Below are 26,624 nucleotides of genomic sequence, written 5' to 3' on the forward strand. Positions count from 1 at the left end.
CTCCAGCGAAGACCCACTGGCATCTATGTCCTTCTGCTCTGCCTTGATAGTACATCTTGTTTTCATCACCAACTATCTACAATCACTTAGCCTCCCAGAGTCTCAGTTTCCTCATCTGTACAGTGGGGACAATAATAGTATCTACATCATAGGATTGTTGTGAGGGTGTAGTTAAATCCACCAGCTCAATGCCTAGTAATAGCAAATAATAATTGGTGCTATTATTCTTATTTTTAGAGGTCAGGAACAGCCCACTGGATTCAGGGACTAACTTCTAAAAATAAGGGGAATATACTAAGTTTTTGTGAATCTGCTTTAAATGCATGTGGCAATATTTTTAAAGAAGAAATACTTAAAGCCCTTCTGTTAAATATGAATCAGCTATGAGTCCATCCTTTATGTAATTCCAAAGCTTCATGCCTGGGTTTGCTCAAAGGGGAAAACTCAATTATCCTCTCACATTATTCAAAGCAACCCCCTAATCTTGTCTCAGGCATAAAAAAGGCACCTAGCCGTGGCTTGATCCAGGGTGACTGCTGTCAGGGCCAGGGGCGCAAGGTCAGTCTGGCTGGGGTATTTGCTCGTGCCTCCCCCATCCTGCCCTAGTCCAAGTGGAGCTGGTCCTGCAATTCTGTAGGGTGGAGGGGCTCTCTCTGACAAAAGGAGACCAGCTTTTGGTCAGTCAGTGGCCCCTTCTCCTTGCTTGTCCTATGCATAAATACTCTCGGATCTATTGACCAAACACTACCAGCTCCACATAGGAAAGAACTAAGATGCCTTTGAGAGCCATCCCAGCCAGCCTGGGAAGCTTTGATCCTGCTACCCCCACCCCCTGCTCACTGTAGCACTCCCCCTGAGGCCCACCTGCCAGGGGCAACCCACAGGATGCACCCAGGGCCTCCTCCTCCTTTCTTTTTTTTTTTTTTTTTTTTTTTTTTTTTTTTTTTAAAGATTTTATTTATTCATATTTTTCCCCCCAAAGCCGCAGTAGATAGTTGTATGTCATAGGTTCACATCCCTCTAGTTGCTGTACGTGGGACCCGGCCTCGCGTTGGACGGAGAAGTGGTGCCTCGGGGCGCGCCCGGGATCCGAACCCGGGCCGCCAGCATCAGAGCGCGCGCACTTAACCGCTAAGCCACAGAGCCGGCCCATCCTCCTCCTTTCTCAGGAGCTCACCCCACCTAGTAACCCACTCCCTCATCACATGGCCGGCATCCCGGTACCAGGTCCCCAGCCCCAAGCTGCACTACCGTAAACCCAACGCCACTGGACAGATGTATTTTACGTAAGTTCAAGCACTAGAAATATTGAGTTCAGAGAATTTTATTTCTAGAGACATCTACATTTCTCTGGGATTATCACCTGTCTTTGTTCCCTCCTTCTCCGGGTTATTGTCTTTGGACCCTTTCCAAGCCAAACCGCCTTGATTGCTCAGGGAGAAGGCTGCCAGTTTCCTCCCATGGTTTCTCTGGGTCTGGTGAGAGTGACCTTGGGGGACTCTTTCTTCTTCCCCCGGTACAGCTCTGCAGGTGGCCACACTACCCAGCAGCCTTGGCTTTTAGGAGCTGGCTTCACCAAGAGACTCTCCAAGTGCCAGGGAACATTGAGGGAGTGGTGGAAGTGGAGGCCTCATGCCCTCCAAGTTAGGGAGCCTCAAGGTACAGAGGGGAGGGAGAAGGCCAGCTGTTCTTTTTTCTACACCGTGCCAACCTAGCCTGACACCAAATTAATAGCATTCAAATGAGATGCAAAGCATTATGCAAATCTAGAGGAGAAGGCCACTCTCACCTGGCCTTTGGGCTGTTGGAAGGCCAGCACCTTGAGGCCTTTCCCAGAGGACCCCAAGGGCTCCCTTCAACTTCAACCCTCATCCCTTCAGTACTACATGGTGTGAAGAATCCAGTGAGACTGGTGTGACCCTCTCAAGGTCCTCTGATCCAAGTGCCCACTCTGGCCTCACCTCCCAGGCACTCAGGTCCTCTTCCATTCTGAATTGATGCAGAGGCAGCCACAGAAGGTGGCATAACCTCCCTCTGGACACCAGTATTCCAATTCTCCACTCATTAGCGGTGCATGCAAAGTAGATGCAGGGTTTTTTTGCATCTATTTAACTGTCCATTAAAATGGACCCATGCCCATCACCTCTGCACAGGCCCAGGCTTCCAAATTGCCAACCCTCGCTGCCTGCAAGCACCATGTGGTTCCTGCGCCTCATAATTGCTGTGATGTTTGTTGAGCTGTATTTGCATTTAACTTTCCATCTTTCTCCTTCAATCAAACCGGGGATGGAGCTTCTGCAATTGATTTTTCATTTTATTTTCAGCCCCTTGGTGGGTTTTCAGAGTTTCCTTTATTAGTGCTACAAACTTGAACCCTGGGACTTCTGTCACATGGAGGGGGAAAGCCTCCTCCTGCCCATCCCAGGACTCCTATGTGAAAATAATCTAGCCAGCATCGTGGATCTTAAGTCCTCTCCCCAGTCTCTCTGTTCCAGCACCTGCCTCATTTCTGCCCAGCCAGTGGCATTAAACATTTATAGAGCTGTGGAGGATCAAAGGCCTTGGTTGGGGGTGGTGGGCAGGCTGGAGGCCCCAGGTTGGAGATGGAAAGCAGCTTACATCAAACCACTTTCTGCTGCTGTCTCCATCTACTCTGGGCTCTTGCTACAGCTGATCTGGCCCTGCTCCTGGAGCAGGAGCAAATGCTTAGGAGCCAGGACTCCCCTTTTACCAGGGCAGGGCCCTCTCCCTGCCCCTAAATTCAAAGGGTTAACTTGGGGTATTCCGGAAGCCTGGCTGGAGCCGTGGCATCCCAGACTGTTCCAGATGCTGCAGAGTCTGGGAGCTCCCACTGAGGAGTGGGTTGTGGTGAGCAGGCAGCTCCGTGCCCCTGAGAGTCTCTGGAGGGTGGTGGCAGCCCCTGCCACTGCTTCACTGAAACCCCAAGTCCCCTTAGCTCCACAGAAGATGTAGCTCTGGTTTGAAAGCTGTCTTGGAGGAGAGTAATTTTCTTCTCCTCTCACTCAGAAAGCAAGTGTCACCCAGGCAGAGACTTCAAAATAAGTCACCAATGTATCTGCGATCCTGCAAATTGATGGGCTGTTTGGAACTGGGGAAGAGAGGCTGGCTTCTCCGGGGATGTGGGCTGGATGTCTGGCACTGTCTAGGCAGAGGCTACGAGGGTCCCTGGAGTCGGAGAGCCCCTTCTTCCCTCTCTCTGGCTCTCAGTCCCAATGCAGCCATTGTCACTCAGACCTCCAGCTTCTGAGTTAGCAATGAACCCCTCAGTTCCTACCATTTGCCATGATGCTTGAAAACCCACCTTAATTTCACCTAGATGAAAACCCATCTAAAAAAAACAATAATTCCTGGGCCGGCTCCGTGGCTTAGCGGTTAAGTGCGCGCGCTCTGATGCTGGCAGCCCGGGTTCGGATCCCGGGTGCGCCCCGAGGCACCACATCTCCGTCCAACCCGAGGCCGAGTCCCGCGTACAGCAACTAGAAGGATGTGAACCTACGACATACAACTATCTACTGGGGCTTTGGGGGGAAAAAATGAATAAATAAAATCTTAAAAAAAATAAAAAATAAAAAAAATAAAAAAATAAAAAAACAATAATTCCAGACTCCCTGGTTTTGGTACAAATGTCTTTGTGATGGGGTAACCCCTTCAGTGTAGCCACTAAGGGTGTCCTGCAGCTCAGATGACCACAAAGCCTGGCCGGAGCCTACTCCAAACCTTCCTCCTACATCCCTGCAGGGACTCCCTGCTCCACCAGAACCCATCTTCTCACTGATCCCAAACTATCTTGCATTTTCCACCACTTTGCCTTTGCATTAGCCACTCTGGATGTCCTCCCTCTTCCTCTCCATGGACTGAAACATAAAACATATTTAAGACTTGATTTCAGTCTACCTGTCTGCTGTGTAAAACTTTCAGTGACATCTCCCACCCCCAAAAGAAGCAGTGTCCCCTTCCCCACTATCTCACAGCACTCATTTGGTACCAATGACCCACCTTGGGCTCTAGACACTCCTCCTCCACCCCTACCCCCACCCCCACCCCCATGCCATCATTGATTCACAAATATTTTTAAGCATCTACTATGTGCTGAGCACTGGGCCAGGTTGGGAGTGGAGGAGACAGACATGTTCTATGCCTTCACAGAGTTGACAACTATTAGAGAGGACAGACAATTAAGCAAACAATTATACAGACAGAGGAAGCCCAGAGTCCTCTGGGGGCAAAGAGCCAGATGAGGGACACAGAGAGAATAGGAGAAACGAGACCAGTGAAGGAAGACTTGCAAGTCTTCCCAGGCTGCCACTTTCAAATATGTAGATGACTTGAGTACAGTGTAAGCCTGCAGCATACAGCCAGATGTCCCCTAGGGCATCCTATTGTCCTCAATTTCTCAGTAATGCTGAGATCTGGACCCCTTGGAAAGCATGAGACAGGGTGCTTGACAGAAATTCTACTGCTTCCCAGTTTGGTCTCCGCTCTGCCTCAACCTAACTAGGACCTCATGGCCTAGAGACCATGCTGACCATCTTTAGGAGGGAGGGACAGCCTAGGTGCGTTATTCTTCCCATAATGCAATACAAACCCATTTTCTGAGCTCAGGGCAGAATGATGCTTTCTGGGACTTGTAGTCTCCATTGGACCACCTTCTGAATGCCTACATTTGTTGGGGCAATAGCGAGGGTGATGTGGCGAGTTCCTGGGTGGCCCCTCTCATCCACCTTGTGAGTAGTACTCAACCCATTAAGGAGCCCAGCTACCAGGAGACAAGCCTGCCACCAGCTTCCAAGTCCCCATGAACCATCCTGGCATACAAAGTTCATTCCTGAGTCATGACTCCCCTCCTCTGCTCAAGCTGCTTAGTCCAGAGGGGCCCAAGAATCAAGGAGACTCTCGGGAGTAACTTCAAGGAAGAAAGGAGGAATCTCATGCCATTTGCCAGTATTTTCCAAAACTCCCCTCAGCCACAGAACCTTCTACCTCCCTCCTCTGTTGGCAACTCTCTTTCTCCCTCTCCTCTGCACCTTCTTTCCTGGCTTCCTCTCCTCACCTCTATCCTTTTGTCAACTCCTTCCTTCTGCCATCCTTCTGCTACTGCCCTCTTTTTTCTCAGCTTCTCACAATGACTGTCCAGAAATCCTCTCCTAGTAACTCCCTCAGATAACTCCACACGCCACCTGCCTGCTGCCTGGGATTCTTTACAGTGGTCCGGGTGGCTTCCCAGAGCCCACAGGAAGACGATCTAGAAAGAATCTGATGAGCAGCGCTGGAAGACTGTGGAGGTGGTAAGGAACAAAAGACTCTCTGAGGAATGAGACTTGAGAGCAGAAGTCTTGCCACCGATTTCAGGACGAGGTCAGGAAGGGCATTGGACAATACCTGGGATCTGGAAGCTTTGGGGAGAAGCCAAGTTTATAGGAAAAGAACTAAACAGAAAGCTGTCCTTCCCCCCGGGGCCACATGGAATTCAGCCCTTCTCTTCCTCTACACGGAACAATAACATCAGTCACAGAGTCATTGTCAAGTAAGCCCATCCATGGAGCCAGAGACCCCTGGATCTAAACATCAGTATCAGGGATGGCACAGCTGTGATTGCCATCTTTGCTGCCCTGTGACTCACCGGGTCTCCTCAGCCCAAGCAGAGCCCTGGAAGCTTATTTTTCCATGGCCTTGAATGGTACAGCCTCCCTGGCTACTCCCCTGGACCTCTTCAAGTCCGTATATAACATAGCCCTAGGGAAATATCCCCACCCCCTATGCCTGTCCCATCTTCTCCACCAGTTCTAGGAACCTAGGCAGGGATAGGCATACAGGTTCTTCTCTTACTGGCTGGCACTGTGGCTTCTCTGGTCCTGTAGGGGGGCCAAGGCAGGGTCCTAGAGATCCAGAGCTGCTCGGGGACCCGGGATACTACCTTCAGCTGCCCACAGCTTGGCCCAGGTTGCCTCCGCGAAGTGAAGAATGTCTTCCCAAGACACTAGTACCACTGGCTTTTAACTATAATATCAAGATAATTAAGCTTTTCTGTGAGCACAGTTTGCTGCTGATGCAGCTGCCTGGAGCCCTGGCATTTATTGAGCGCAAAGTAATAATTTATTGTCCTTTGTATGCTCAAAAGCTATCTTCATTATCGGCCTAGGATGGAGCTGTCACAAGGGCACACGGGCATCGCCAGCTGCCTAGCTCGCGGACATCTTCCCAGGTCACTCTTGGTGCCCTCAGGTACCAGGATGGGATGGAGAGAGATGGGGAAAGGGCTGCTCTCTCATGGAGAATCACGAGAACCCCACTTCCTTGGCAGGCTGCCATTGGGGGAGAGGGTGGCAGGCTTGGCTGAACATGGGCAGCGCGGAAGGGCGGGGGCCGTGTGCACACGTTAGCAGGGCAGTCCTTCCCCTGAGCTGGCGGCGGCGCGAGAGCCTGTGCTCCCGCCACTAGGTCTACTGCGCCTTTGCTGGAGACTTTACGGTAAGCAGCTCCTCCCGCGCCCCCACCCCCAGCCCCGCGCGGCTATCCCCGCCGCCGACGCCAGGCGCTGGCCGTGGTGCTGATTCTGTCAGGCGGCGGCGGTGGCGGCGGCGGCGGCCCCGCTCCCTCTGCCCGGCCGGAGCCCGCTCTGTGCCCCGTGCTCACGCCCAGCCGAGGCCCCCGCCCTCCCGCCGCGGCCCCGACCCGGGGCGCGGCCGCAACCAACACCATGCGCCCGGCAGCCTTGCTGCTCCTGCCCTCGCTGCTGGCGCTCGTGGCTCAAGGTAAGGGACCCCGGCGTCCGGCAGCAGGACGGGGTCGGGGTCGGGGTCTCGGGGGTGGGAAGAAAGGACTGTCCCTGCGCCCAGCTCCGCGCATCTGGCTGCCCAGCCAGGCACCGCGCTCCGCCGGCTGCGCTGGCCCCCGCGCCGGCCGAGCCGGGCGGGGCGCGGGCTCCGCGGGCGGGAAGCTGCCGTGGCTCCGGCCATTCACGCCCGGCCGAGACCTCGCCTTTAATCATCTCCTCGGATCTAATGGGATTTCTCTGCTGCAATTCATCACGCCACCCTCTCCCCGCACACACTCTCGCGCTCACCCGCGCGCTACCTCGCCACACTCCAGGCGCCTAGGAGAGCCGGGGCGCGTGCCGCGGGGGGAGGGCACAGGGCGGAGAGTCGAGACCGTCCTGCTGGCGGCCCGCGGTCCCGCCTTCCCTGCCGCCCGCCAAACTTCGCTCGACTTTGCCGCCTGTTCCGGGACCTCTCGCGTCCTCACTGCGGAGGGACGGGGCCGAATGGCAGCCGGACCCGAGGTCGAGACGTCGCTCACCTCTCTCCGCCTTGGCGCTGCCACGCCGGAGTCGGAAGCTAGAGTGCAATTTCAGGGAAAAACTCGGGGGGCCCTGGGCCTCCTATCCGGCTCCTCTCTCTGCCCTGGGCTGCAGCAGCTGAGGTCCTGGGATAGAGACTCTGTCCTCCTCGAAGTCCTTTCCTTGCATACCCCCCACCGCCCACCCCGCACACGCCTAGAGCTTTTCCTCCCTCCAGGCCTGCCGTCCTGCTTGGCCCGCGCTCACCCCACGGCCCCAGACCCGTCGTGGGAGGACTGGCACCCCACCCTGCGGCCCCCGGTCCCCCGCTTACAGTCTGGTCTCCGACTTCATCGGTCCTGGGTCGAGGAGCTTGGCCATGGAGTGGGCAGCAAGGAAGTGTTTGGGGGGAGGAGGGAGTTCTGTGCCTCGGGGAAGAAAGGTTTCCAAGTCTCGACGGGACCTGCCGCCTCGGCACTCATCAAAGCTACGTCCGGACGCCCAGGTCCTTCCGCTGCAGCCCGTCGGCTGGTGGGGTCACCAGGACCTTGTTGGGTGTTGGGACCCGCCGTGCCTCGCAGTATGGTTCGTAGCGCCTGATGTGGAGCGGGGAGAAGGTGGGAGTTTCTAACCTCCTCTCTCGATCTTTCCAGGCCGCGTCGGAGGTCAGGGCAGCGGGGCCGGGGCCAGGCTGGGCCCCAGGACGTCAGGTTTCTTCGCTCTGCATCCCCAGGGACGCAGAAGCCCCTCTCTGAGCCCGTAGCTCCAGTCGCACGCGGCCCGATGTCCTCGCCCCGCCCCCTGGCTGCCCTCGCGCAGTCCTTTCTTTGCGCCCGGAACTCAGAACCGTGTGTTCATATTGGGGGGTTGGGGGGTCCGGCAAACCCCACCTGGCCGGGGTCTAGGAGGCGGGGCGTGGAGAAGCCAGCATCCTGGCCCAGCTGTCCGAAGATGTCCCTGGGAGTTCGGGACCCGTCTTGGAGTCTGGCCACGTCCTTGCGCTGGACAGCTCCCCTGGGGCGCAGGGCCTGCGTGTGCCTAGTGGCGTGTAGCCTGAAGCCTCGTGTGTGGATGTGTGGGTCTGAGTGTGAATGCAATCAGGGCCCAGCGTGTTTGGAGTAGCGGGTCCGAGTGTGTCTGTGCTTCTGGAGGTCTGGATGTTGGGTGAGGGCTCAGCAGTGAGCAGGTGTGAGGAGTGTGTAAGACTACTAGTATGCCGTGCAGCCTCTACCAGAGAGCTCCCTGCAGTTCTAAAGTGAGACTGCGGGTCTCCAGGAGGATGGCTGGTGTGTCGAGGAGCCCTAGGAGCCCCACTGGGAGTGTGGGTGGGTGTGAGTGTTGGAAAGAATCTGTCCACTCTGTGGCTGAGGGTCTGTATGTCCCTGGCTAGTGTCCCTCCCTGACCCACCCCGAACTCTCCAATGCCCGTGGGGCCACCTGCCCGAGGGATATGTGGGGTAGGGGTCCGTCTGCTGGAGAAGACCTTTATTTTCACTCCCCAAGGGAGAGAGGAAGCACCCTGCAGTGTCAGGCCGCAGGAGAGAGGGCTTGGACCTGGGCCGCCCCGGTGCGCTCCTCCCTTCCAGTGGGGCTGTGGGTTCCCAGTCATTGGGATACTGAGTCGTCTCATTGGAGAGCAGTGCATTCGTCCATCTTGGGGCCCCTGGGGGGCTTCAGCCATGAGAAGGCAGGCTTTGAGCCGTAAAGGCCTCCGGCTGTGAGCATTTGCCGCCCAGGCAGTGCAGCCCGTGGCCTCGTGGCATCTCGATGGGGCCCTCAGAACTTTGCTCACACATGGCTGAGGGACCAGGCCGTGGGATGCAGCCGGGAGTGGCCCAGAAGTGGCAGAAAGCTGGGGAGGTGGAGGCTGCGGGGACAGGGCAATATCCCGCTGGGCCTGGCTCAATTCCGCGGGCTCATTCCCCTATTCCCCCAGCAGCTGCCGGGGCGCGATTGTTCCCAGGCATAAGAGGTGCCATGGGCCACCGGTTATTCTCTCAGCCTGTGGGCGGTGCCCAGATGATCCTGCCACAAGGGGGTGGAAAGCAGTGCAGGAGGGGCAGCACACGCCCGCCCAGGGCCTGCTGTGTCAGTTTAATGATTTTTAATGAGCAATTACCTTTAGTCATTCTCCTAATTTCTGAATATCAATAAAGTTAATTAAACTCTGCATGTGTGAATGTAGCCTGGGGAGATTGTGAAGGAGGTAGCAGCAGAGACTGGGGCGGGGTTGGGTCTCCAGGGGCAGAGGCTATCTCCAAGGCTGTGTGACCTTGGACCTGAGGTTCCCCCTCTCTGAACTCTGATTGAGTGTGTGGTGGGAAGAGGGAAGAGATGGCATCCAGGAGGCAAGGCCTGGAGGAGGAAGGAGAGAAGGAGGAGGAAGGCTTGGCCTCCAGCAGCCCCAGTGCCTCAAGGGTTAACAAGCCAGGGCTGCCTTAACCTATGGTAATTGCTGCTTCCTGCAGACTCGGGGAGGTCCTGGGTTCTGAAAGTACATTCCTGAGTCTAGGGGCTGCAGCCAAACCTGACACCAGGCCCTGCTCCCTGTCCCCCCTGCCTGGCACTTTGGGGTCAGGCAGTGGGTGCTGGGGACAAGGTCCCATGGGAGACAGTGTAGATTCTAGTCAGAGTCCCAGAGGTCGACATGGGAGGCAGGAGGCTCCCCTGGGCTTCTGAGGAGACTGGAAGACTCAGAAACTGCCATGGACTGGAGGAAAATTCTGTGTTGGCTTTTTGCCCCTCATGGGCCTAATCTCATCAGCTTTTGCAGGCCCTGGCGGTGGTCCCAGCCTCCTTAGCAGGGTGGCAGCTTAAAATGCCTTGGGGACACTGTGGGGCACTAATAGGGATGAAGGAGACACAGGGGCTGGACTTAATTAGAAACCAGGCTTAATTAGATCTTCTGTGCCCCTCCCACCTTGGCTGCCTGAATGGCGAGGGGCATATCAGAACGCCTGCTTCCTGAGCCCCTCCCTCCTCCACCTTGGATGCCCAAGCCTTCCAGCCTCCTCCCACCCTCTTAGTCCCCACCTCTCCAAGCCCATTCAGGCTCCGTGTGCCAGGTTGGGCTCAGCTCAGGGATACTAAGTCCCCACCTGGGCAGAGCTATGAAAGCTGGGTACCCCACCCCCCAACCAAGAGAGAGGGTGTGGAAAAGGGCCTATAGGAAGGGGCTACTTTAGTGAAGGAAACTCTCAGCCCAGATGGTTAAGAGCTCAGGCTCCCTGTGTGGCCTCAGGCATGCCTCTGCCCTCTCTGGGTCTCCGCTTCGTGGAGCGTTCAATGTAAGGCTGCACCAAGCTGATGGTTGCCAAGGCTGGGAGCACATCAGTGCCTCCAAGAGCTGTCAAGTCATGCAGATTTCTGGGTCCCCAGCTTACTGGCCTGCTTTCAGGGAGGAAGAGCCAGGATCTGTCTGTAAGAGGCTGGGGGGGGTGGGGGGGTGGAGGGAGACAATGCTGCCAGTCCTGATCAGCAGCTAGGAGGTAGGGAGAGGGACTAGGAGATCTCCAACGTCTCTCCAGACTAATTCCAGCAAGAATTCAACTCACCGGCCAGGCCAGTCTGTTCCCCAAACTAGCTATGTTCTCAGCAGCTTCTGGGCTCTTGTTCCTTCTGCCTGAAATTCTTTTCCCCTCCTGGGCCAGCCTGGCTCCCTCCACCTCATGCTTCAGGTCTCAGCTTATTTGGCACTTCATGCAATTCTTCAGCACGTATTTATGGGGCATCCTACTACGTGGTTTCTGAGGGGAAGCCTCACCTGACCTCCAGCCTGGGTCAGGGGACTCTTCTGTGCTCCCGCCATCCCCTGGCTTCCCCCATCAAGGTACAATCTTGTTTGGTCATGAACACCTGATTGCTTGATGCTCCTCTCTAGGAGGAAGACTGAACTCAGAATGAGGTCACCAAGTCTGTTTTGCTCACCCCCTCTATCTTGGGGCAGCTCCAGAATTCCTATTTGGAAGAAGTTCAGGGTCAGCTGCCTGTTTAGAAAGGAGAGTTGGGTGCATGGCAGCTGGGACTGCGGCTTGACGCTGAGTTTGCCTAGCAAGCACACTATTTTTACATAGATTGTATGTTAGGATTTTTTCCCTTTCCTAACGGTTGGCCAATTATCACAACTGTAAATTACAGCCTTTACTTAGTTTTTTCCTTCCACAAATTAAGCTGTCATGCCATCAGCCTGAGGTGGCTTGGGAGTGGGGAGCTGATGGCCATTCTGAGAGGGCTAAAGCCTCTCTCCAGCCACCCCTTAGTGCCACCACTGCTTGTGTCCCCAGTGGCACAGAGCCTAACACATGGCAGGCATTAAATACATGTTGAATTAATTCACGAGAGTTGCACAGGTAGACGGTGGCAAAGTTAAGCCCAGGCTTCTTGACTCCCTCCCATAGCCCCTACCCACCACCTCTGCTGGCTGAGAAGGGTGCCCTGTATGAACTTAAGGACTGAGGTAAGGGAAAAGCAACTCCATGTCATCTGGCTTCATAGCCCCCTCATCCGTCTCAGCTTCATACACCCTCACAGAACTCGGAAGGACCCACTTGAAACCTTGGGAGCAGTTCTGAGCCTGGCATGCCCTCAAATGGAAAGGTAGGGGCCAAGGAGTCATCCAGGACCACAACAATTCATGTCCACAAACCTTTCACATCTCCTAAAAGAGAAATCCCTGGGATACATCCATCCACCATTCATTCATTCATTCATTTCACAAACATGTACTGAGGTATGAGGCATGGCCCAGAACCCTCAGCGCCCAAGCCTTTCACATGCCTTTTCTATTTAATACAAGAGACTAGTTATTCCCACTTTACAGACGGGAAAACTGAGTTTCAGAGAGATTAAATCACTTACCCTGGGCTTCACAGCCAATAAGCTATAAGGCTACTCCAAAGTGCCTGCCCATTTTGCAACACCTGGCTGCAGCCAATACTGTGTCCACTCCCCCAGCCTGAGGCAGAGCTTCAGTACAGGCAGATGGGAACTCAAGAGAGTATTACTATCCGAATAATAATAATAATAGCAAACATTTATTAGGCACCAACCATGTACCAGGCACTGTACTAAGTGCTTTACGTACATTAGCTCATTTAGTCTTTATATCATCTCTATGAGATAGAAGCTATTATCTGCATTTTATAGGCCAAGTTCAAGCCCATGTTGTCAGACAGACCCAAGACATAAATAGTCCCTAACTTTCTTCTAGCACATTTCTGATGATAACAGTGGCTTATCTTCCTGATGTCTACCCTCAGTCCTTACTGCTATAGATTAGGGACATTTTATCTTGCTCAGTCCCTAGCGGCAAAGGAATAAAACATCCTTTCTGACACTTGAAGGCCAGGATAGAGCACAGGGCTGAGAGTCAGGTGAACCCTGAAGTCTTGGGCCAGAAGTCAGTGACCTTGGGTGACTCTTATTCTCCCACCTTTGGGGGCCTTGGTGAATGAGAAGACCAATCACATGGGTCCTGGTATCCGGGCTGCCCCACCCTCCCCCCTCGGCCCCCTGCTGAGGCCGGACCCCGCCCCCCCCAGGTGGGAAGGCCCAAGCTTACCTGAAGCTTAGCTTCTGGACAGGGCTGGGCACCACACCTGCCCCAGCCTCCCTCCACCTGCCTATCTGCCGCCCAGCTACCAGCCCTGGGAGGGGAGGATCGATGCCGCAGCCGCTGGCAGTGTTGTTGGCCATTGATTGTTGAGATTTCTCCGCGGGGTCCGGAGCAAACAAACCTGCCGCTTCTCCAACAACAATCCAGGTCTCTGACTGCAGAGTCTGCAGCCTTGCTGGCAGGCAGGCTGGCAGGAAGGAGCGAGGGTGGGAGGTCCTGGCTGGGCCCAGCAAGGACAAGGGGCTCTGTCAGGAGATGAGAAGGAATTGAGTGGGCATGGGAAGGGGGCAATGGAGAGACAGGGTGAACCCTAGACCCTGCGCATGCCTTGTTCGGTCCAACCTCTACATTTTGGCTCAGCCATGTTTCCACACCTGGAATGCCATCCTGGGTCCTTCTGCTTTTTTTTTTTATTTTTATTTCTTTTTCCCCCAAAGCCCCAGTAGATAGTTGTATGTCATAGCTGCACATCCTTCTAGTTGCTGTATGTGGGACGCGGCCTCAGCATGGCCGCAGGAGCGGTGCGTTGGTGCGCACCCGGGATCCGAACCCGGGCCGCCAGCAGTGGAGCGTGTGCACTTAACCGCTAAGCCACGGGGCCAGCCCTACTTCTGCTTATTTTAGTTCTCCCACCCTCTCTTTTCCTGACTATCCAGCCCAGAGGGCTCTCTCTGTCCTCACAACACTACAACCCATCAGGAACTTAGCTGTCCACCCTTCATCCACCCACTCATTCTCCACTCAACAGCCCTCTGTTCAGCACCTATCAGGTGTTTTGATAGGCAGGAATACAACATAATCCCTGCCCTTAAGGAACTCAGTTTGGAGGAGGAGCTGCCTTCTTCTTTTTTGTTTTTTTTTTTGTGAGGAAGATCAGCCCTGACCTAACATCCACGCTAATCCTCCTCTTTTTGCTGAGGAAGACTGGCTCTGAGCTAACATCTATTGCCAATCCTCCTCCTTTTTTTTCCCCCCCTAAAGCCCCAGTAGATAGTTGTATGTCATAGTTGCACATCCTTCTAGTTGCTGTATGTGGGACGCGGCCTCAGCATGGCCGGAGAAGCGGTGCGTCAGTGCGCGCCCGGGATCCGAACCCGGGCCGCCAGTAGCGGAGTGCAGGCACTTAACGTCTAAGCCACAGGGCCGGCCCAGAGCTGCCTTCTTAATAAGCTCTGCTATGACTGTCTACCCAGCTACCAGGGGCCCTCTGATTTTAATTAAGTGAGATACAAATGAGATACCAAACAGCACCTACATGATCCAACCACTTGCTTTCAAAAGGACAGGAGATTCCCGGCCGGGGACTGCTCTGGGCCTCAGTTTCTCATCTATAGCAAGAGGACTCACATTTCGGGTCTTTGAGGGCCCAGCAAACCTTTGGGATCCCTGGGCCTGGCCATGCTGGGTGCCCTCCATCACCACTCTTCCCATCTCTGCTGGGTCTGGGTGCCCCCCTGACCCCCCAACAAGGCAGAGCAAGTGCAGGGCCCCTCCTGCCACCAAACCGCATGTACTGCAGAACCCAAGCAGTGGGTCCCTTCCCTCCCCCAGTGCAGTCCCCAGGCTCCCAGCCGGAATCCTGCACCCTGCCATCAACCTCAGTATCTCCCTCAGTTCCCCCACTCCTCCCTTCCCCATGGGCTTCTCTCTCTACCCTCAGGACCCTCCTTCCAGCTGGTCATCAGGCTGGGAGGGCAGAACTGCAGGGCCCCTCTGAAAAGTGCCTGAACCACAGAGCACCCCCCTACAGATGCTCATTTGCATGCTGTTTTACCCCCCTTTGCATGCTGGCTCCTTATTAAAGGCACAGAAGCAGACCCTGCCCCTCCCCACTCCCAGTCCAGATCCCTCCAGCCCCCGCCATAGCTTCTCCCTCCCTCCCTCCCTCCCTCCCTTCTTGCCCAGCAGCTGAGCACCAGCTCCTTTGTCCCCCAAGCAGCCACCTGATGAGTGTCTGGCCTGGGTCCCACCAGCCAGCAGGTGCCTAGGGAGTCCCAGAGCCTGGGAGGGGGGGTATCAGGCAGGGTGGAGAGCCAAGTTGTGCCTCAGGGAGGAGGGGGCAGTCCTAAAGGAAGAACAAGATCAGAAGAGTGCTGGTCAGGGAGCCAGGACCCCCAGGGTTTAAATCCAATACTGGCTCTTGCTGGCTGGGTGACCTTGGGCAAGTCGTGTCACCTTCCTGTGCCTCAGTTTCCTTGGGAATTCATGGTCTGTCCCACCTCTTTCACAGAACAGCATCAGGCTCAAAGGAAATCAGAGGGAGTGGTGACAGGGAAGAAACTGGAAGATCCCCTTAAGGGGAGGGTCCTCCAACAGCCAGAGCTGTCCACATCAGGAGGGGCTGATTTTCAGGTGGTCACTGGAGGGGCTGGATCAGAAGCCGGAGGAGCCCAGGGCTGGACTGTTGAGGCAGTGGGGGGGGGTGTGTAGTAAGCGGCAGCTGGCCCAAGTCTGACCAGAAAGGGGAGATTAGCAGTGCAGAGGGATGGAGGCTGCGTTCAGGGTGCCTCTAAGGGCCTTCACCCTGGCTCCCTGCTCTGATGGACATTGTCTTAGATATTGTTTACATCCAGCAAGAGGATGTGGGGGTGATTTGAAACATCTGGTCTGGCAGCTGGCAGGCCCCCTGCTGTTGTGAGGCCATATTTTCTGACTGATTAAAGGAAATGGGGGAGATGGAGTCACTTTTGAGGATATAAGAGTCCCTGGCATCTCCAGGCAAAGGCGTGAAGATGCAAGAAAACAAGGCATGCAAGAGATGGGCATTTGCTTATCCAGCCTCCCCTTCTCCGCCTTTCCTCACTGCCCACTCAGTTCTTGTCTATCTTCTGGCAGAGCCCTAGCCCTGCCCTACTGGGTCTGGCCACTTCCCTCCCATCACACACACCCCCAACCCCCACCAGCCCAGGCTAGGAAGAGGCCTCTTGCTTAGGCTGGGGTGGTGCTCCTGAGGCTCCAGCCACCTAGGTGGTGCCCTCAGTCTAGTCTCTGTTGCACCTGTATCCCTGTTGCTGCCTCTGGTGCCCCCTGGTCCTTCCTTGCCCTGGGCCTCAAGCAGAGGAGACTAGAGGAGACAGGGGAGGAGGACTTAGCCCTCTCAACTCAAGGTGTCCACACACCCAGGCTGACAGGGTCCTTGGAGGTCAAAGCAAGGTTGGGGCAAGGGAGAAGACTGAGGGATTAGGGACTGCATGGCTGGTGCAGAGACTCTGGTATTCCTGGGAGTCTGGGGGAGAAGAAGCCCCAGATGTGCAGGTAGCCATGTCTGTGTGCATCGCTGCCTGGCTTGTCCATCTATCCCTGGGTGTCTGTGTCCATATGTCCCTGCATATCTGTGCCCTTCTCTCCCTGCATCCCAGGACTGTGGCCCTGGGCGTAGGCACAGCAGGCCCCAGCTCAGGCTGGTCTCTCCCTTCCCAGAGCCCCCTCCACTCTCTTCCTCCCCAATCTTGAGCTCCACTGACCCCTCAAGGAGACTTGTAGCTGGAGCTGCTGCTGCTATTTTTAGCAGCTCTGCACCCCTCCCCTCCCCCACTCAGGCTTGCTGGGGAAGTGGGGAGGACAGCCAGAGCCTGGGGAGCCTCGAGGGCGGGGTGCTGGGCCGGTAAGGCCCTTTCTCCTCAGTCCCACAAGGCCATGGAGGCAAGGGGAGCCTGGAATCATGCACAAGTGCAGGGCAGGTTAGGCTCCATCCCACCTGCCTGGGGCTAAGAGAAGGTCCCAGGATGTCCTCCCTCTGCTCCCTCCAGGTCCCTAAGGGCAGAGCCCAGGCCTTCAGTTACTCTTCCTCAGGCCATTTGGAAGTAAGGCGGCACCTCCTGGGTCTCCCCTATAGAAGCTAGAGAGGCAGAGAGGGGCTCGAAGTGTCAGGAAGTCTGGGGGAGGGAGGCACACCAGGATAAGGTGACTCCCCACCCAGGGACCTCTGGTGCTACCCTGGAAGTTCCCAGAAGGGTTTCAGGCCCTTGCTACAGCTCAATTCTGCCCAAAGGCCACCATTAGAGCCCCTTGCCCTCCAAACCTTTGGGGCTTCTGGGTCCCCCTGCCGCCACTGCCCCAGCTGCTCTGAAAACTGACACCAGCTGGGAAGGGGTAGTTCAAGCAGTTCAAGGGGCCCGAACTGAGGCACTAATGAGGGAGGCATCCCTGGCCCCACAGAGCTCAGACTGCCCTTGCTTTCAGAGAGCTTTTGTTCCTGCATCTGTCCTTCTGTCTGTTCCAGGTCAGCCTCCTGGGCCTGGCTAGACCACCTCCCAGGGCTCATGTCAGCCTATCTGACCCTATTTCTTTATCTGTGGGATGGAGAGGATTAATCAGGTAGTGTAGCAGAGCCTGGCACACAGTATGTACTTAAAAATGTTAAATCTTGCGCCGGCCCCGTGGCTTAGCGGTTAAGTGCGCACGCTCTGCTGCTGGCGGCCCAGGTTCGGATCCCGGGCGCGCACTGATGCACCGCTTCTCTGGCCATGCTGAGGCCGCGTCCCACATACAGCAACTAGAAGGATGTGCAGCTATGACATACAACTATCTACTGGGGTTTTGGGGGAAAAAATAAATAAATAAATAAAATTATTTAAAAGAAAATTGTTTAAAATAAATAAATAAATAAAAATGTTAAATCTCTCCCTAGGTCCTTTCTCACCCCTTCATCCTCCACCTCCCACCATGTGCCCCCCGCAAGCACATGCATATACATACTTACACACATGCGCACACACACAGCCAAGCCCTCCCGATGCCCAGCAAATACTGGCCAGCAGACAGAGATGAGGAGACTGGGGTCCGTTGCCATACAGAAGGAAAGTGGCAAGTCAACAGAGCATAGTCCTCCACCCCTGCCCACCGTGAGGCTCCATCAGCCCCTGGGTTTGGGCACTGATAATAGAAGGGCTGTGACTCTCCCCCCCACCCACCCAAAGGCTTTCTAAAAAGCCAGGAACCAAGTACTATATGAAAAACCAGACAGGCCCAGAGAGGGCAAGAGAAGCCCAAGGTCACACAGCCTGTCAGTAGCAGAGCTACCTCCATGCCAGAGTCAGGGCTCTGACAAGGCCTCACCAGGCTCCTCAGCTTTCACAGCTAAGAACAGACACTCTAGTGACCTCCAGGGGAGAGAAATCCCACCTCAGCATCAAGGACCAAGGTAGCCCCGGAGTCTGGGCACAGGGCCCCTCTATCCCTAGGCATCTCTCTCAATCCATCTCCTCCAAGAAGCAGCTGACAAAAGCAGCCACAGGGCAAAGGTCACAAGGTCAGGGAGGTGACTTTGGCCCTGATGCACAGAACAAAACTCTTTGTCTGACCTACACGCCACAGAATCTTGGGGCTACCGGGCTGGTCATTCATCTCAGAAGTAGACACAGGCGCTGGGAGCAACCTCAGTGGTGATGGCTTTTGAACTTCAGGGTGGGGGCTGGGAGGGGGCAGCAGTCCAGAGACGCTGGTCTGGGGCCCAGGACAGTACCTGCTCTTGGGCCCTGGCACATTATGGCCGTGTCTTCTGGGCTCAGTGGCTGGGAAAGAGTGTCCGTGGCAGGTGCCTGGAATTGGGCAGGGGGCAGAGGACAGAAGGGCTGGCTGCCCCTCCCTAGATCAACCCCTGTCCCCCACTTCACCACTGGGCTGGGCTCAGCTGGCCCTGGTACTAGCTCCTGGGAGACTGCAGCTCCAGCCTTCCTCATCCCAGCTGACATTTCCAGGGTTTTCCATTCAGAGAAATACGGTCCCTGCTGTTGACAAGGGGGTGGTGGGAGCCGTTGGTGCTTGGGGAGGGCTGGCCTGAGCACCAAGCTCAGGGCCACATCCCTACCCTGCCCCGGTCACACTACTGCAAATTGGCATAACCGGGTGGAGTATGGTAGACTGATTAGTGACGAGGCTGGTGGTGGAGGTGATGCCAAAGCTGTTCCTCCCACTCCTTCCAGCCTACCCCAGGGGTGGGGATCAATTCTACTGCCCCCACCCCCAAGGCCAGCCCCTTTCCCCCAACCCCTACTCCAGGCCCCCAGCTCCTGTGCCACCTGCCCAGCCCCAGGAACTGTGAGCAGGCAGGGCTAGGGCCCCCAGGGCCAGCAGCAGGCAGGAGGGGGGAACGCAGGGCCGCAGGGGAAGGTGTAGAGCGCAGCAGGTGATGCTGTAGCAGAGGCCTCATTAATCACCTCTCCAGCCCCCAGCTCTGCAGTGGTGAGACCATATTAGATTTTAAATTGGAAAGCAGAGAACGTGGCAGTTAGCTGGGAGCTCCTTCTACCCTGGTCACAGCCTCAAGGAAGGGAGGGGGCAGAGGGGAGAAGAGGGCTGGCCCTGCCGCAGCCCAGAGCCCTTTACCCCCTCCCCCTACACACCCAGAGCCTGAGGGGCTGTCCAGGCCACATGGCCCTGGGAAGGGTCAAGTTAGGGTCCAAGAAGGGGACAGAGTGAAAAAGAGGGAGCGCAGCAGCCACCTTGGGGAGAAGTGCATCCTTTCTGGGAGCCGAGGCCTTTCCCGGCTCGAGGACTATGTGAAGCCAGTTTCCAGGATGTGGAGTCCGTGGGCAAAGACAAATGGTAACCACTTGTGCCCTGTGCAAGTGTTTGAACCTACACACACATGTGCATGCTCATGTGCACACGCAGCTCCACACACTCACAAGTGCATGCATATGTGCTCACATGAAGTAGCAACTCGGTACGGAAGAAATTTTGAGCCCAGGCTGTGGAACAGGCAAACCCAGTCCAAACCCCTCATTTGCCACTTTCCTCCTCTACCAACTAGGCTGATTCACTTTGCCTCTCAGCCTCAGTTCCGTCATATGTAAAGTGTAAAATATTGATTCCAAGCACAAAAGGCTGCCACTCTGGGCGGAGGTCCATGCCTGACCCACAGAGGGTGCTCAGTAAACGTGAGTGCCCTCCGCCAGCCCCAAGGCCAGGCAGCTGCTCCCAGGCTGCCCCAGGAGCCTGGGGTAGTGGCCAGGCCAAGCGCGCTGCCCCTGTGCTCCTGACTGGGCAGTGAGGTAGCCGCAAGTCAACAGAGCACAGCAGGCACTGTCATGGAACATTCACACACCCTGGTCCCATCCTAGGCCAAATCACATGAGGCCAAGCTTTCCTGGCTGCCCTCCACCCATAAAGTCCTCTAAACTGGCTCTGCCTGAGCTCCTAAAATTGCCCATCGAACACCCCACCCCTCAGAACACCAGTGCTCGGCCAAGGCTGGGGAGCAAGCACCATCGGAGGGAGTGGCTGATAGGCCCAGCTCTCCTGAGGCCTTAATAACAAACCTAGATAAGTCCCAGGGCTCTTTGTCATCTCTTCCTGCCCAACACCAGGCCCCAGTTTTCTCAGGCCCCAAAGAGGGGAGCAGACACTGCCACCTCGTCTTAACTCTTTTCCAGGACCCTCACTCTAGGCTCTTCCCTCTGAGAGATGGTGAATTACTGCAGGGGTCAAGAGGTCACGTTATGAAGTTGCCCTTTCCATGATGGCAGCCACTCACCACACGTGGCTATTTAAGTGTAAATTCATTAGCATGAAATGAAATTTTAAATTCAGTTTCTCAGTCTCACAAGCCACATTTCAAGGGCTCAATAGCCAAGTGTGGCTACTGGCTACTGTCTTGAACACGCAGATATAAACATTTCCATCATCGCAAAAAGTTCTGTTCAACAGCACTGCTCTGGGGCTGGATGACCTCTGGGTTTCCATCTGACACATCCAAACTGGTAACCGTGGAGACTGCACTTCCCTGGGTCCCAGTTTCCTCATCCATAAAATGGGATAATAAAAGTTCACATCTCATAGAGTTATTATGGGGATTAAATGAGTTAATTCTAGTAAAGTACTTGAAAGGGTGCTAAGCGTGTGGTAAATTCTCAGTAAACAGCAGTGTTCAATATTTTTATTCAGAGACCCTTTTGGGGCTCACCAGATCCTGGAATGTGAGAGCTGGCAGGGTCCTTATATATTTTTCCCATTTTACGGATGGGGAAATGGAGGCTTGGGTTGGAGAAGTAATTTGAGCAGAGGCACCCAGCCTATTAGGGGGAGGGCCGAGACCACTGGGCCGACTCCGGGCTGTTGCCCACTACCCCCACCCAGTCACCCTTCATCTGGCAAGAAGACCCCAACCCTGGAGATGCTGAAGTCCAGGGTTACCCACCACCCCAACCCACTACGGTTGGGGAGGTAGTTGCCCCTGGCAGCAGGAAGCAGTGAGCTCTCTGTCCCTGGAGGTATGCCCACACATGGTAAACAGCTCCAGAGTATCGGAGGGTTCACTCTTCAGAATAGTTGGGCCAGACGCTCTCCAAGCCCCAACATCCTAAGTTCCAGCCCTGCCCCAAGTTTGCTCTGTGACCTGGGAAAAACCCCTGGACTCAGCTTCCTCCTGCATAAATGAGGGAGGGATGAGAAGCTCACAAAGACTACAGAGGCTCAGATTCTGGGAACCAGCCACTTCCTTGCCAGGAGCCTGGCCAAGAGGAGGTGCCCCATTCATATTTGCACTCCAGATTTGACTGGACTGCCAGGGGTTGACCAAGAGAGGGTAGTGAGAGGGTACGATGGGGGGTGGTCAGTGGCAGGGGAAGAGAGGGTAGGCTGGGACTGGCGGACCCTCAAGCTTGGACCGGCAGACACTCTTCATCAGTTGCCAGTTGGAGCTGTGCTGGGGCACTGCCAAGGGCTGGCTGCCCATCTTCTCCCTGCAGGACCCGCCCCTGCCTTCCCCTGCCCACTCCTGCTGGCCAAGGGCCAGGCACTTTGGGGAGCAGGGAGCCTTCTGAGTGTACAGATGGGCAGAATCCCAGCTCAGAAACTGTGTGTCCTGAGGCCACCCATCACTGTACCCAGCACCAGGGGTCAGTATTTGTGGACAGAGATGTGGGAAGAGAGATGCCTCGTGCTGGATCCTTGCCCACAGACACGAGCGGTACATATGCTGAGGGCCCACTGGAAAGTGCCCCAGGAGGTCAGAGGAGGGAGCTATTGTCACCCACTGGGCCAAGCAGGGCTGGCTCCCCACTGGGGTGGATAGGAGCCGGGCCTAGTAGGATGGGGAGGGTTTGAAGAGACAAAGTAGTGAGCATATGGGGCACAAGGAGGAAGGCACCTGTTCTGGCAGGGAAGGTCCCTTTGAGTGTCTCTCTGTGTCCACCCCAACCACTGCCCCTTCAGGACATCACCAGGACTTCCTTCCCCATCACCCAGGGCTGCAGGGCTCCCAGCACGAGTGCCCTGGGATAGTGGTGGCCAGGCTGGTGGGGAGCTAGTCAGGAGGCCCCAGGAGCTACAGCTGAGGGCCAGTGGGAGCAGTGAACAGAGCTGAGCTACGGAGCTGCCCAGCTCCGGGTTCTGGTCCCAGGCTCTGCCACTCACTGGCTGTGTGACCTTGGACAAGTTACTTAACCATTCTGAGCCTCAGTGTCTTTATCTCTGGGGATAATGACCTAAACCTCCCCGGAATAAGGGGAGGATAAGAGATTACGTGTGAGGGTGCTAGGTATATGGTGGGCACACAGTGAGCACTGAGTAATGGCAGCTGTAACTGGCCCCAGCTGCCTGACTCCAGACCACAGGAGCCAGAATATGTCCATTCTGGCCCTGCCATATCTTCTAGGTGACCTTGGAGAAGCCACACCCCAGCTCTGGGCCTCAGTTTCCCCATCTGTCACCTGGGGCTTATGTTGCCTTCCCTGTTAATACAAGTATTCGGATAGCAGCAAACCTACCTCAGATGCGGGGACACAGTAGGGGTAATTATTTCAGTAGCACATGGAATCAGAAGCCTCTAGAACTGGACCTCAGGCCTCAGAGGCCCTATTTGGCCCTGCCAGCCTCTGGCTGGGGGCCCTCAGTTCAGGGGCCAGGCCTGGGCCCAGTGCGACTGTCACCGTGGAGGGCAGGCTCTGGCTCAGGGGGCTCAGGCACTCTCACTCCCAGGGCCCCCCTTCCCTCCCTCGGGCTCTGGGATGATGGGGGCCTGTAGGGGCCAGGCGCTCACTAATCCCCTATTAAAACTTGAAAGGGGCCGGGGAACCTCCAGAATAAACTCATTAACTTTTATGGGATAATAAATGGAGCCCATTAAATTCTCATTCTCCCTATGCTGGGCCAGCTTAACCTCTAGAACCCAGAGGGATGGGCTCCCCGCCCACTGCATCCCCTAGGCTCCCCCTGTACCCACCTGCTGGCATGCTCCCCACCTCCCCCCAGCCGAGAGCTGGTGCTGCCACAAGGTGGGGATCAAGCCTGACCCCATCTCAGAACTCTAGGGTCCCCTCCTGTGCCTGCCTCAGAGGGGCCAGCAGCTTGGACCCTGGAGGAGGAGTGTCTGGCACCTCTGCAGGGCCTGCAGCTGTGACAGGCGGCCCCTCCTGCCCTTGCAGAGGATGGGGTGGGGCTGGCAGATGGGAGGATACGCCTGTCTCTAGACGGTCCTCCCCAAATCCAGGATGTCCCCACTCCACAGATGAAGAAACACAGGTTCGGGCCGGCCCTGTGGCTTAGCGGTTAAGTGCGCGCGCTCCACTACTGGCGGCCCGGGTTCGGATCCCTGGCGCGCACCGACACACCGCTTCTTCGGCCATGCTGAGGCCGCGTCCCACATACAGCAACTAGAAGGATGTGCAGCTATGACATACAGCTATCTACTGGGGCTTTGGGGGAAAAAAAAGAAAAGGAGGAAGATTGGCAATAGATGTTAGCTCAGAGGCGGTCTTCCTCAGCAAAAAGAGGAGGATTAGCGTGGATGTTAGCTCAGGGCTGATCTTCCTCACAAAAAAAAAAAACAACAACAACAAAAAGAAAAGAAACACAGGCTCAAGTGGGCAGCCCCCTGCCCAGGTCACACAGCTAGTGAGGCATAGACTCGGGATTGGGAACCTGAGGTTTTCTGGCTGTTTGGTGCAGAAAGATCTGCAGAAACAATAGCCCAAAGGGGCAGCCCAGCTGGCCCTGCTGCGGCATCTGGAGTCTAACTGTTGCCTGGGGCTGCGGTTCCCCCAGGCAGGGACACCGCATAATGTCCTCAACCCTCGTCATTGCTTCCGCACAGACCAGTTCCAGCTCCGCACGCAGCTCACAAGTGCCGTGACCCTTGAGAGCCTCCTGGGCCTCCCTGAGCCTCAGTTTCACCATCTTTAAGACAGAGACAGTTAACACCTACCTAGCTGGATGTTATGAAGAAGAGTCTCCAGTTATGGCTTCCCCTAACCAGAGGCCAGACCCCCCATCCCCACCCGAGTCTGTCGGGGGTGGAACACAGGGGCCCTCATCTCTACCCTCACCCAGCCCAGCCCTGGGGAGGAGGGGGGCAGGGCAGGAGGCCTTCCCCGGGAGGCCCTGGCTTGGGCTGGGGGGAGGGGGCCTCCAATCCCAAGAGGGGCAACGGGGCTGGGGCTGGCGCGGGCCGGGAGGCGGGAGCAGGAGAGAATCCACAGGGGAGGCATCCTGAATGGCTCATTAGTGCCCATGAAAGCCTTTTTTTCATTTCGTCTAAATACTTTAAACAGGGCTCCCTCCGATGTCTATTTGCATAGCTTAAGAGCTAATGCGGGGGGAGGGCCCAGGCAGCGCGGAGCCGGCGGGCTGGGGGCCTCCGGGAAGCTCCGGGCTCCTCCGCCTTGGGGACGGACGGCGGTGGGGGGAGGGAAGGGGTGATTCCCGGACCAGCCCACTTGGAGATGCAGTCGTGGCCCTGTGAGGAGGGCGGAGCAGCCGGGAAAGTACGTTCCTGTATTCTGGCACCAGGTGGAACGGGCAGGTGGGGTCATGGGGGCCTGTCTTGCTGTGGGTCAAAGCCCTGTCCCCACAGACACTCAGGCCTTGAAGCTGGCTGCTCTTTTCACGGGTGGTGCAGTATTGTCCTCATTTTACGGATGACACGGTTGGGGTCACACACACCACCACCTAACAAGGAACGATGTCTCCCAGAGAGGAGAGGCCTCACACAGGGCCAGCCCCTCCCCACCTTAGAGGCCTGCCTCAGTGTTGCCCTGGCAGGGGGCTGCCCAGCCTCAGAGTGTGGCCTCTCCCTCAGTGCCCCCGGAAAACTGCATTTTAGAGTATTCAGATTCTCATGAAACCCCTCCAGTGGGCCCATTGTAGAGCTGAGGACACAGACTCTGAGAGGCAACTTGCCCAGGCTCACATGACCTAAGTGGCAGAGCTGACATTTGAACCCAGGTAACATGTGACTCTGTGCCCCCAGCCCTGCAGAGCAGTGTTGTTTGGTCTCTGGTTTGTGTCCCAGACTCAGCTGCGCTTTGGGCATGGGGTGGGGGCTCCCTGGGTCCCAGCCAGAGGCTTCCTGAGGGCCCAGCTTGGCTCAGGCTCAACTCAGGTCATGGATGCCGGAAACTCTGGGCACAGCTCTGCCTCTAACCTGCATGAGACTTTGGACAAGTCCACTCCTCCTCTGGGCCTTGGTTTCCTCCACTGGCTAGAGTGTTCTCTGCTGAGTAGCTGCAGTCTCTTCTTCTGTGAACCGGGGTGGTGTGGAAAGACTAAGGCCTTGAAGCCCAATTAACATAGGTTCAGATCCCAGCTCCACAACTTTGCCACTGGGCGAGTCCTTGCTTCACCTCTCCAGGCTTCAGGTTCTTTGCCTGTCATATGGGAATAAGATTCCCATCTCACACAGTTGTAGCCTCAATTAAATAATACAAGATCTGGGGGGCCGGCCCTGTGGCTTAGCGGTTAAGTGCGTGCACTCCGCTACTGGCAGCCCGGGTTCAGATCCCGGGCGCGCACCGATGCACCGCTTGTCCGGCCATGCTGAGGCCGCGTCCCACATACAGCAACTAGCAGGATGTGCAACTATGACATACAACTGTCCACTGGGGCTTTGGGGAAAAAAAAGGAGGAGGATTGGCAATAGATGTTAGCTCAGAGCCAGTCTTTCTCAGCAAAAAGAGGAGGATTAGCATGGATGCTAGCTCAGGGCTGATCTTCCACACACACAAAAAAAAGATCTGGGAACAGCCTGACTCAGTGTCGGCACACAGTAGGTGCCTGATGAGACTGGGCATCTGGGTCGCTGACACCTCCTTCTGCTGTCCCCTGCATCACACTCTCCCCCTTTGTCAGTCTCTGCATGTTTGAACTCCGTCAGCCCAGGCAGAAAGAACCCCAGGAACCTGGGAGGGCAGTGTCACAGGGCCTCAGGTTTCCATCAGAGTCAACCAGGGTGTTGGAGATGCCCTCTCCCCAGAAATGGCTTGTCTCGCAGCAGTTATCTTACCCTCTCTGACAGTGGGTGGCACCCTCTGGGACCAAGTGGCAGCTGATTGCAGAATCAATTTGCTCGTTTGATACGCTATCTTGATCCCATTTAACCAAGTGCTCAGTCCCCCCAGATAACACAATCAGTGCAATCGACAGTGACGGGAGGTACCCATTAGCTCCACTCCATTGCCCAGCATCCACCTGGCAGCCCACGGTAGGAACTGTGCCTGCCACAGTCCCTTCCGAGACACAGGATCTCTTTGTACTCCCTCTCCCAATGAAGGAGGCACCTACCCTTCAAGCTACAGGCCATGTGTCTTCTTGGGCAATCCTGGAAGGGCACACTGGGGCCCCAGGGGCTCCAGTCTGTGTGATGAGAAAGGCTCCTCTTCCTTGTGCCGTGCTAAGATCAGTCTTAGCTCCTCTGGCAAAGACTGTGTGACTTCTGGGGGGTGGACAAAGAGAGTAGCCTTGTCCTGGCATGTCACAGGCACTGCCTGGACCCTC

The 26,624-nt window shown here is 55.9% G+C and overlaps 2 protein-coding genes across 2 annotated transcripts in view; one reads left to right on the forward strand and one right to left on the reverse strand.

The window, feature by feature from the left end:
- Positions 1-7,986, reverse strand: part of PIPOX (pipecolic acid and sarcosine oxidase) — a 47,567-nt gene extending 39,581 nt beyond the window's left edge. Inside the window, exon 1 of the mRNA XM_087440712.1 lies at positions 7,632-7,986. Within this exon, the coding sequence (XP_087296838.1) occupies positions 7,632-7,678 (47 nt within the window). The 5' untranslated portion in view covers positions 7,679-7,986. The remainder of the gene's footprint in view (positions 1-7,631) is intronic.
- Positions 6,727-26,624, forward strand: part of SEZ6 (seizure related 6 homolog) — a 45,587-nt gene continuing 25,689 nt past the window's right edge. Inside the window, exon 1 of the mRNA XM_004433361.2 lies at positions 6,727-6,773. The gene's annotated coding sequence lies outside the window, so the exon portion shown is untranslated. The remainder of the gene's footprint in view (positions 6,774-26,624) is intronic.

Source organism: Ceratotherium simum, chromosome 16 (assembly GCF_057802395.1).
Source record: "Ceratotherium simum simum isolate JZ-2026a chromosome 16, ASM5780239v1, whole genome shotgun sequence".
Taxonomy (NCBI): domain Eukaryota; kingdom Metazoa; phylum Chordata; class Mammalia; order Perissodactyla; family Rhinocerotidae; genus Ceratotherium; species Ceratotherium simum.